The sequence below is a fragment of the Electrona antarctica genome (genome assembly GCF_951216825.1).
Source record: "Electrona antarctica genome assembly, contig: scaffold_25, whole genome shotgun sequence".
NCBI lineage: Eukaryota > Metazoa > Chordata > Actinopteri > Myctophiformes > Myctophidae > Electrona > Electrona antarctica.
This window is the reverse complement of record NW_027637034.1, coordinates 834307-845985: the sequence shown is the minus strand read 5'-3', so window position 1 is coordinate 845985 and position 11679 is coordinate 834307. Positions and strand designations below refer to the sequence as shown.

The following is an 11679-nucleotide window of genomic DNA, read 5'->3' as shown; positions in this document are numbered from 1 at the left end:
ACGAATGCTTCATCTGGATCCAGAGGGGAGGATAACACCTGACCAGGTGTTGGACCATCCCTTCATCACCATGCCTCACCTATGACCGTCTCAAGGTGTTTGTGGGGTCAACCATTGCAAATGTAATGCACTCCCAGTTATTGGTATTGGATTTTGTGTACAGTACATGTTTGACTATGACAACGCCACAATATGGTGATGTCGGCCAACACTGATCCAGACAGGACACTATGCTACCTAAGACACTTCAGTCAACTGAAACTGAGATCATGTGTGACCCATGGGGTGTACCATTTGTGATCACAGTACTCTTAGTAGTTATACTGTAAGAACACATGCACTATCACTGACTGTTACTATATGACTATATACTATACACACTGCTGTTGCAGTGCTGCTAATAGATGATGTTATGTATACACTTACATGTGTGATATTATCTGCTGCTAAGTGTTGTCTCTCACCTGCACAACAGACTGTGATTCTATATTAGTATATTATATACATTTCATGTGTTTATTTTACATTTTGTATTTAATATTGCACTTGCAAGTTTATATTGTACATACCAGTACTGTATATGACATCACATCAAACTGCATTTGATTGAGTTTTTCTTTCTCTTCTGCACTGTAATGTGTTATGTATTTTTGTTTTAAAATAAGCATTTCTAATTGTATGTATTATTCCCTTGCACATTATACTATATTAGACATGTTATATTAGACATTGTGTTATGTTCACATCATTGGCTGCATTCCAACTGAGAAGAAATTAGCACAATACATTTTGTAAATAATTGTTCTATTGATATATGTTTTAAGTTGTAAACATGGTTGAAATAAAACGTGTTACCTTGAAATATGCGTTGTGTACGTTCTTAAATATGGCCCAGAACAGGTTTTAAAACATTCATATTTTCCAGTTAACTTATATCTCTACATGTATTGATTGTATACTAGATAGAACGTCCTTGCGGTCATGTTTCCATCCATCCATGTCCTATATATGTATTAGTAAAGGCTATTAAATTAGTGTCTATTTGGGGGTCCTTGGCGTGACGTTTGGGAACCACTGATATACAGCAGGGTATAAAGCCTTTTAAAACAAACAGCAGCATGTTGTGCACTCACTGTAAGTAAACATTGCACTTTAACATTGTCACCACAAACAATAATAGCAATGATTGTTACAAGAAAATATAGCCATTTTAACACACCTGAAACATTGGACACTAGAAAGCTGAAAGAGTGATAACAGTTCCATGTGATGATAGACCTATTACTGTAGTTCTGCTGAAACTCATCAGAGTCAAAGAGGTGTGAAATGGTCTCAGTTCATCCAAAATGTGATCATTAGCAGGTGATCTGTCCAATGCCAGACAACGAGTGACCATTAACACGTTAATCTCTGCATTTGAATGCATATAGTGAATGAAGCATCAGCCATCATCATTTAGCATGTGTACATTTTAACATGGGGAAAGAATGTGGGGTTTGTTCATTATTTAGCATTTGAAAAACATTGAATAAAAGTGCATTCATCACCACCATATTGAGAGAGAACCCTGCAAAAATGTATCAGCTTATGTTTTTGTTCAGTGTATTTTCATTCAATCCCTTCCAGTTTCACTATGACTTATATGACTGGATATGGAGACAGTAACCTCTGTTACTGAACAAACAAATAATTAATATAGGATATAATTGAATAAGTATAATGATATATCCTGATTTATCTTGACTTATCCTGATCATTTATTAATACTATGGACACATGTTTCTGCACACAGGCCTACACATTACACAATGGGATTTCACTGTAAATATAGATAAGAAATGAAATGAAACCAATAGCGCACAATAGGATATGAGACTTTGATTTGACAATATACTTATTTGCTGTTCCAGTCCTGTACAGAAACCAGACCACTGTCTTCTATACTAAAGTGGAAACAAATTGAACCTACATTACAACCTAACACATAAAATACAAGGGGTGCTGTATATAGGCTACTTGTAAAAGACAAGATGTGAAGGCTTGTCTACTATTTATAAATATTGTTTGAAACAAATAGGCCTAACTGTTTTACTTCCGTTTTCTTGTTTTTAATAAATGTTTAAAGTCAAGATTTGTTTTTTATCTGTGGTTTGTAAGTGTTCCAAGATAAATTAAGATAAATGGGATGTAAATCACAGTATGAGCAGTTGTTTCTTCACCAGAGCTGGTTCTCCTTGGTTCTGATGTTACTGAAATAATGTGGAGAAATCCTCAAGATGAATGGCTCTGCTGCAGTAACAATTAATTCATATCCACTTATTCAATAGTTAGATTGTACATATTTATCCAGATACTGAGTAAGTCATTTTTGGATTAACTACTATACTGCTTTTTAAGGTTTATTATAAACCAGCAGTTGTTATGCACCACATGTGGAAGAACTCCCAGAAAACAGCAGGTATGCTGGCACTCTTATTTATTTTACATCACAATGAAATACTGTTCTGTTTCCCACTGCATTTGATTGAGTTTTTCTTGCTCTTCTGCACTGTAATGTTTTATGTATTTTTGTTTTAGTTATGATTTTATATATGTTTCCTGATGTGTGCAAAGCACATTGAAATGCCTTGTTGGTATTTGCTATACCAATAACGTTATTTTATATTTATGCTGGCTCCTGCTTTGACTTTAAGAAACTCCTCAATGGATCACTAGACTAGTAGACTAAATATTGTTCAACCAAAGTGGACTGTTATGTTCAAGTGGACTCTGTTTTCGACCATTGAATGGTTTTTCTCCAGATTAACTGGAAAACCAGTTCTTAAAGGGGCATTCCACTCATTTTCAACATTTTACTATGTCATTATATACCTTAGAGCTGCATTAAACATGCCAAATATTAGACAAGTTGTTCTGATTTTGTACCAAAACTCCCCAGCCACATAGACAAAGCCAACACTCAATGGAAATCAGACTTTGAATAGGGGACACATTAGCACATTCCAAACCAGCCTGGGACAAGAAGCATAGAGGTGTCACTGACACCAAATGGGCCATTAGACACCGGGCTCAGGAAACAAAAGAGAAACACATGTACATTTTTCTTTGTTGAAATGGAGCCATGGGGTGAATTAACCCCAATAAGGCTAAATAAACCAAAAGTCCTACAACAATAAGGTAAACTTAAACTCTTAAACTTAAACTGGAGATAATCTAAGAGTGATTGGATTAGGCTTCCTTCAAGTACATGGCGAATGCACTCATTCCTTGCAATGTACTAACATACACTTACATATGTTGCGACCTTCGGTCGCAACATATGTAGGTACATTGCACTGAAGTCCCCAGGTCCCCCCAGTCGAGCTTGTACCTGTAACTTGGGGGAAGTCTATTATAATTATTACTGATTCTCCAGTAAAGACATGTTGCCTCTACAAAAACCACACTACAAATGAAAGAAACCAGAACAAGAGAACACACACCCATTGATTCTGATTGGACGGAATTAAACAATGGCCAAGTAAACCACACCCATCAACAAAGCTAATTGGCCGAATGACTATGAGTCACGCCCACCATTAGGAACACATAAAACCAGGGCTCCAGCACAACTAATCATTCTCTAACAGAATCTTGCCTGAGGAAGGACCAACCAGTCCGAAACGTCTACTTTTCCAGCTCTCCTTTATATTTGATTCCGTCGTGAGTGAAGCGCCACCGTCGAGTCATGAGAGGTATTCTGAAAAGAAAGTTTGAGGAGGTCGACGATGAAGATCCATTGTACTCCTCACCTCCATCATCGTCCCTGCCTTCTCCTGCCTCCACGGAATGGGATTCTGATGGGGAGAGCAGCTCCTCAGAAAGCCAGGACTTTACAACTAATGGTTCTGCTTCACCTGCTGCCAGTCAACCCATCCAGTCTATTCTGAAGAGGCCAAAGCTGGAAGGGAGGCAGAGCAACGTGCGCTTTGATCTGGTGACGGTGTTCTACTTCCCACAATGCCAGGGTTTCACTAGCGTACCCTTTCGCGGGGGTGCCAGTCTGGGCATGTTGCACAGGCACAGCACTCTCCGCAGATACACAATGGCAGAGCACGCCCTGGAACAACGGAGTTGGCGCAGAGAGAGACTACGAGAGAGACGGAGAGAGGAGAAGCTTGAGGCTTTGAGACACCAGTTGATGGCCAATGTTATCATTGACCAGAGAGAATATGAGCGACTGACTGCAGACCAGGTCCCAGACGGAGACACTGACGTCCACATCACCGACGCCGAGCTGGAGGATGGGAACAGCTTCCTGCAGCCGTACTCCTACAAGCACAGACAGGCACTCCTGCAAGCAGCAGGTGTGAAGCACATTGACAAAGAGGAGAAGAGACAGCTGCATTCCCTGCGTGTCTTCAGGGAGGACTCTGGATGCAATTGCCAGGGTTTCTGTGAGCCAGAGACTTGTGAATGCAGTCTGGCAGGAATCAAGTGCCAGATGGACGCATGCCTCCCATGCTGCACTAAAGACGGCTGCGCAAACATTCAGGGATGCGTAGAGTTCAACTCCAGACGCGTGCAGACCCACTACATCGACACCGTCATGAGGCTAGAACTAGAGAGGCTACTACAAGATGATACGCCTGACCGTAGAGACAAGCTGGACGGCGTGTTCAACTCTGTTGATGTCCCGTCCCCAACACCACTGGTCATGGTGACCTCCAGCTCCTCCCAACACTCGGACGGTCCAGAGAGTTACATGGTGTCTGAGATGGACCTGCTGGACAGAGGCCAGTACCTGGTCCAGAGCTTCATGGGGGAAGGAAGCTTTGGGACGGTGGCCAAAGCCATCAGCACGTTCACCGGTGACACAGTGGCCATCAAGATATTGAAGAATCGCCACAATCACGATGAATTGGCAGCACATGAGGTAAGCAATAGCATTGTTCTTGAAGATTTTAATATTTGGCTCTGATTTATCATTAAGTTATCTAATCTAAATCTTTCTTGTATTCCTAGATGGCTGTGTTGCAAATGATGAAAGTCCTGGACCCTGACACGTGTGGAACAGTGAGATTTTACGACAGCTTTGTGCATAAAGGATTGAGATGCATGGTGTTTGAGTCTCTGGATGTTAATCTCCTGGATTTCTTGAACGAGAGACATGTCCATATGTCCATGATGGAGACGAGATGCATCATACAGCAGGTATGGCTTTGACAATTACATTTTAAAGTAATGGAAAAAATATTGATACAAAGATACTGAGTTGAATTTCTGAATTTCTGATCATGCTCTTTATTCTTGTCTTGCAGCTTGCCATTGCACTCCAGGCCCTGAAGGGAATCGGTCTGATCCACACAGACATCAAACTAGACAACATCATGCTGGTGAACCAACGACAACAACCCCTCAAAGTCAAACTCATTGACTTTGGTCTGGCCGTTCCTGTCTCTGAGACCAAGCAACGGAGGATCAGACCTCCTCTTCAGTATAGGTGAGCCTTATTATCTGCTTCACTGAAAGCTCAATGCAAACAAATATTAAAATGGAAAGTGTAACGAGTGCAATTGAGAACTTGAAGAAACTTGAAAGTTGCTAACATTATCCTTTTCTTTTACAACCCACAGATCACCAGAACTCTTCCTGGGCCTCCCGATCACAGAGGCACTTGACATGTGGTCACTGGGCTGTATGGTGGTTAATGGGATGCTGTTCCGTGATCTCTTTGGCGGGAAGACTGAATATGATGTGGTGAGTATTGTGCTGATGCACTGTACATTACTACATGCATCCTGACTGTACTCTTTAATCCATAGTTATATCCTAACACTGTTAATGAAATATTCTCAATATGTGAAATATCCTGTGTTTTTTCTACAGGTTCAATCCATCCTCTTGACACTTGGTATGCCAGAGCAATCCCTCTTGGATGCTGGACAAACAACCTGCAGCTATTTCATTCAGGAAGACGATACATGGAGATTTAAGGTATGACTGCAACTAATATTGGAGTAACAACTTCATCTCTGAAATGTTCAAGAATAGGCTGTCTTTGCACGTCATTCAATCAGATCACTAAAAATGTTTTGTTTTGTGTTTTCCAGGAACCAGAGGAGTATTACACAGTGCAGGAGTTAAAGGCAGAACTGCTAATAGAGGATGTTATGTATACACTTACATGTGTGATTTGCTCACTGGAAGAAGTGTTCTCCTCCCTGCGTTGCGATGCTGATGAAACATCTTGTGACGTCTTCATGGACCTGTTGAAACGAATGCTTCATCTGGATCCAGAGGGGAGGATAACACCTGACCAGGTGTTGGACCATCCCTTCATCACCATGCCTCACCTATGACCGTCTCAAGGTGTTTGTGGGGTCAACCATTGCAAATGTAATGCACTCCCAGTTATTGGTATTGGATTTTGTGTACAGTACATGTTTGACTATGACAACGCCACAATATGGTGATGTCGGCCAACACTGATCCAGACAGGACACTATGCTACCTAAGACACTTCAGTCAACTGAAACTGAGATCATGTGTGACCCATGGGGTGTACCATTTGTGATCACAGTACTCTTAGTAGTTATACTGTAAGAACACATGCACTATCACTGACTGTTACTATATGACTATATACTATACACACTGCTGTTGCAGTGCTGCTAATAGATGATGTTATGTATACACTTACATGTGTGATATTATCTGCTGCTAAGTGTTGTCTCTCACCTGCACAACAGACTGTGATTCTATATTAGTATATTATATACATTTCATGTGTTTATTTTACATTTTGTATTTAATATTGCACTTGCAAGTTTATATTGTACATACCAGTACTGTATATGACATCACATCAAACTGCATTTGATTGAGTTTTTCTTTCTCTTCTGCACTGTAATGTGTTATGTATTTTTGTTTTAAAATAAGCATTTCTAATTGTATGTATTATTCCCTTGCACATTATACTATATTAGACATGTTATATTAGACATTGTGTTATGTTCACATCATTGGCTGCATTCCAACTGAGAAGAAATTAGCACAATACATTTTGTAAATAATTGTTCTATTGATATATGTTTTAAGTTGTAAACATGGTTGAAATAAAACGTGTTACCTTGAAATATGCGTTGTGTACGTTCTTAAATATGGCCCAGAACAGGTTTTAAAACATTCATATTTTCCAGTTAACTTATATCTCTACATTTATTGATTGTATACTAGATAGAACGTCCTTGCGGTCATGTTTCCATCCATCCATGTCCTATATATGTATTAGTAAAGGCTATTAAATTAGTGTCTATTTGGGGGTCCTTGGCGTGACGTTTGGGAACCACTGATATACAGCAGGGTATAAAGCCTTTTAAAACAAACAGCAGCATGTTGTGCACTCACTGTAAGTAAACATTGCACTTTAACATTGTCACCACAAACAATAATAGCAATGATTGTTACAAGAACATATAGCCATTTTAACACACCTGAAACATTGCACACTAGAAAGCTGAAAGAGTGATAACAGTTCCATGTGATGATAGACCTATTACTGTAGTTCTGCTGAAACTCATCAGAGTCAAAGAGGTGTGAAATGGTCTCAGTTCATCCAAAATGTGATCATTAGCAGGTGATCTGTCCAATGCCAGACAACGAGTGACCATTAACACGTTAATCTCTGCATTTGAATGCATATAGTGAATGAAGCATCAGCCATCATCATTTAGCATGTGTACATTTTAACATGGGGAAAGAATGTGGGGTTTGTTCATTATTTAGCATTTGAAAAACATTGAATAAAAGTGCATTCATCACCACCATATTGAGAGAGAACCCTGCAAAAATGTATCAGCTTATGTTTTTGTTCAGTGTATTTTCATTCAATCCCTTCCAGTTTCACTATGACTTATATGACTGGATATGGAGACAGTAACCTCTGTTACTGAACAAACAAATAATTAATATAGGATATAATTGAATAAGTATAATGATATATCCTGATTTATCTTGACTTATCCTGATCATTTATTAATACTATGGACACATGTTTCTGCACACAGGCCTACACATTACACAATGGGATTTCACTGTAAATATAGATAAGAAATGAAATGAAACCAATAGCGCACAATAGGATATGAGACTTTGATTTGACAATATACTTATTTGCTGTTCCAGTCCTGTACAGAAACCAGACCACTGTCTTCTATACTAAAGTGGAAACAAATTGAACCTACATTACAACCTAACACATAAAATACAAGGGGTGCTGTATATAGGCTACTTGTAAAAGACAAGATGTGAAGGCTTGTCTACTATTTATAAATATTGTTTGAAACAAATAGGCCTAACTGTTTTACTTCCGTTTTCTTGTTTTTAATAAATGTTTAAAGTCAAGATTTGTTTTTTATCTGTGGTTTGTAAGTGTTCCAAGATAAATTAAGATAAATGGGATGTAAATCACAGTATGAGCAGTTGTTTCTTCACCAGAGCTGGTTCTCCTTGGTTCTGATGTTACTGAAATAATGTGGAGAAATCCTCAAGATGAATGGCTCTGCTGCAGTAACAATTAATTCATATCCACTTATTCAATAGTTAGATTGTACATATTTATCCAGATACTGAGTAAGTCATTTTTGGATGAACTACTATACTGCTTTTTAAGGTTTATTATAAACCAGCAGTTGTTATGCACCACATGTGGAAGAACTCCCAGAAAACAGCAGGTATGCTGGCACTCTTATTTATTTTACATCACAATGAAATACTGTTCTGTTTCCCACTGCATTTGATTGAGTTTTTCTTTCTCTTCTGCACTGTAATGTTTTATGTATTTTTGTTTTAGTTATGATTTTATATATGTTTCCTGATGTGTGCAAAGCACATTGAAATGCCTTGTTGGAATTTGCTATACCAATAACGTTATTTTATATTTATGCTGGCTCCTGCTTTGACTTTAAGAAACTCCTCAATGGATCACTAGACTAGTAGACTAAATATTGTTCAACCAAAGTGGACTGTTATGTTCAAGTGGACTCTGTTTTCGACCATTGAATGTTTTTTCTCCAGATTAACTGGAAAACCAGTTCTTAAAGGGGCATTCCACTCATTTTCAACATTTTACTATGTCATTATATACCTTAGAGCTGCATTAAACATGCCAAATATTAGACAAGTTGTTCTGATTTTGTACCAAAACTCCCCAGCCACATAGACAAAGCCAACACTCAATGGAAATCAGACTTTGAATAGGGGACACATTAGCACATTCCAAACCAGCCTGGGACAAGAAGCATAGAGGTGTCACTGACACCAAATGGGCCATTAGACACCGGGCTCAGGAAACAAAAGAGAAACACATGTAAATTTTTCTTTGTTGAAATGGAGCCATGGGGTGAATTAACCCCAATAAGGCTAAATAAACCAAAAGTCCTACAACAATAAGGTAAATTTAAACTCTTAAACTTAAACTGGAGATAATCTAAGAGTGATTGGATTAGGCTTCCTTCAAGTACATGGCGAATGCACTCATTCCTTGCAATGTACTTACATACACTTACATATGTTGCGACCTTCGGTCGCAACATATGTAGGTACATTGCACTGAAGTCCCCAGGTCCCCCCAGTCGAGCTTGTACCTGTAACTTGGGGGAAGTCTATTATAATTATTACTGATTCTCCAGTAAAGACATGTTGCCTCTACAAAAACCACACTACAAATGAAAGAAACCAGAACAAGAGAACACACACCCATTGATTCTGATTGGACGGAATTAAACAATGGCCAAGTAAACCACACCCATCAACAAAGCTAATTGGCCGAATGACTATGAGTCACGCCCACCATTAGGAACACATAAAACCAGGGCTCCAGCACAACTAATCATTCTTCTAACAGAATCTTGCCTGAGGAAGGACCAACCAGTCCGAAACATCTACTTTTCCAGCTCTCCTTTATATTTGATTCCGTCGTGAGTGAAGCGCCACCGTCGAGTCATGAGAGGTATTCTGAAAAGAAAGTTTGAGGAGGTCGACGATGAAGATCCATTCTACTCCTCACCTCCATCATCGTCCCTGCCTTCTCCTGCCTCCACGGAATGGGATTCTGATGGGGAGAGCAGCTCCTCAGAAAGCCAGGACTTTACAACTAATGGTTCTGCTTCACCTGCTGCCAGTCAACCCATCCAGTCTATTCTGAAGAGGCCAAAGCTGAAAGGGAGGCAGAGCAACGTGCGCTTTGATCTGGTGACGGTGTTCTACTTCCCACAATGCCAGGGTTTCACTAGCGTACCCTTTCGCGGGGGTGCCAGTCTGGGCATGTTGCACAGGCACAGCACTCTCCGCAGGTACACAATGGCAGAGCACGCCCTGGAACAACGGAGTTGGCGCAGAGAGAGACTACGAGAGAGACGGAGAGAGGAGAAGCTTGAGGCTTTGAGACACCAGTTGATGGCCAATGGTACCATTGACCAGAGAGAATATGAGCGACTGACTGCAGACCAGGTCCCAGACGGAGACACTGACGTCCACATCACCGACGCCGAGCTGGAGGATGGGAACAGCTTCCTGCAGCCGTACTCCTACAAGCACAGACAGGCACTCCTGCGAGCAGCAGGTGTGAAGCACATTGACAAAGAGGAGAAGAGACAGCTGCATTCCCTGCGTGTCTTCAGGGAGGACTCTGGATGCAATTGCCAGGGTTTCTGTGAGCCAGAGACTTGTGAATGCAGTCTGGCAGGAATCAAGTGCCAGATGGACGCATGCCTCCCATGCTGCACTAAAGACGGCTGCGCAAACATTCAGGGACGCGTAGAGTTCAACTCCAGACGCGCGCAGACCCACTACATCGACACCGTCATGAGGCTAGAACTAGAGAGGCTACAAGATGATACGCCTGACCAACTGGACCACCAGAGCGCGGCTCCAGAAGATCTCCAGTTGGATGTGGACCAGGGACCCCCAGCAGGGGATGCCCCGGAAAAAAGCTGTCCCTTCGGGTTTTCCGCCGAGGACGAAGGGCTTCCTCTCACCATGCCCCCCACCCCTTCCTACCATTTCAGTCCAGAGCGCTCCGTGGTGGAGGAGAACAGCTGTAGCAGCGACATGACCGACTCCTCGTGCTCCCCTTCCCAAAGCGAAGACTCGGATGACGTCGGGGGAAGCCCGGGTCTGGTTGACATGGACGATGGAGCTGCAGGGCTGGCCCACGCCCTCAGCCTCTGTGACAATGACAATGACAATGACACATATAGGGCCTTGTTTGCAGACTGTCTCGATGAAAATGCCAATCAAGCCACCGATTTCCTTAGTGACAGCTCGCTTGACGATTTCCCCAACACTCCCTCCCCCTCCATAGACTACTCATCGGGCAGTTACATGGACCTTTCCTCGGACTCTGACTTGTTCTTTAACACAGACGACTACACCTCGGGTCCACTGCACAAGCTATAGCATGCATCAGATGAACTAATTCCAGGCATTTATTGATGTGTTAAATAGCCATCATAGATCCATAACGATAAAATATGTGACACACACGGAAAGTATTGACTTTCTTGATGTCACAATCTTCAAGGGCCCAAACTTCAACACAAACGGGAAATTAGACTTAAAAGTATTCTTTAAGGAAACAGACACTCACGCCTTACTACACAAAACGTCATTCCACCCACCACATTCGTACACAGGGAT

At 41.0% G+C, this 11679-nt stretch overlaps 1 protein-coding gene across 1 annotated transcript; it reads left to right on the top strand.

Annotated features, from left to right (window-relative positions):
* Positions 1-3727: 3727 nt before the first annotated feature.
* Positions 3728-11439, top strand: LOC306919343 (cysteine/serine-rich nuclear protein 1-like; the record flags this gene model as incomplete). Its single annotated transcript, XM_079532138.1, has 2 exons — positions 3728-4165; positions 9985-11439. The coding sequence occupies 2 exons, from the start codon at positions 3728-3730 to the stop codon at positions 11437-11439; spliced, it is 1893 nt and encodes a 630-aa protein (XP_079388264.1).
* Between the last annotated feature and the right edge of the window lie 240 nt (positions 11440-11679).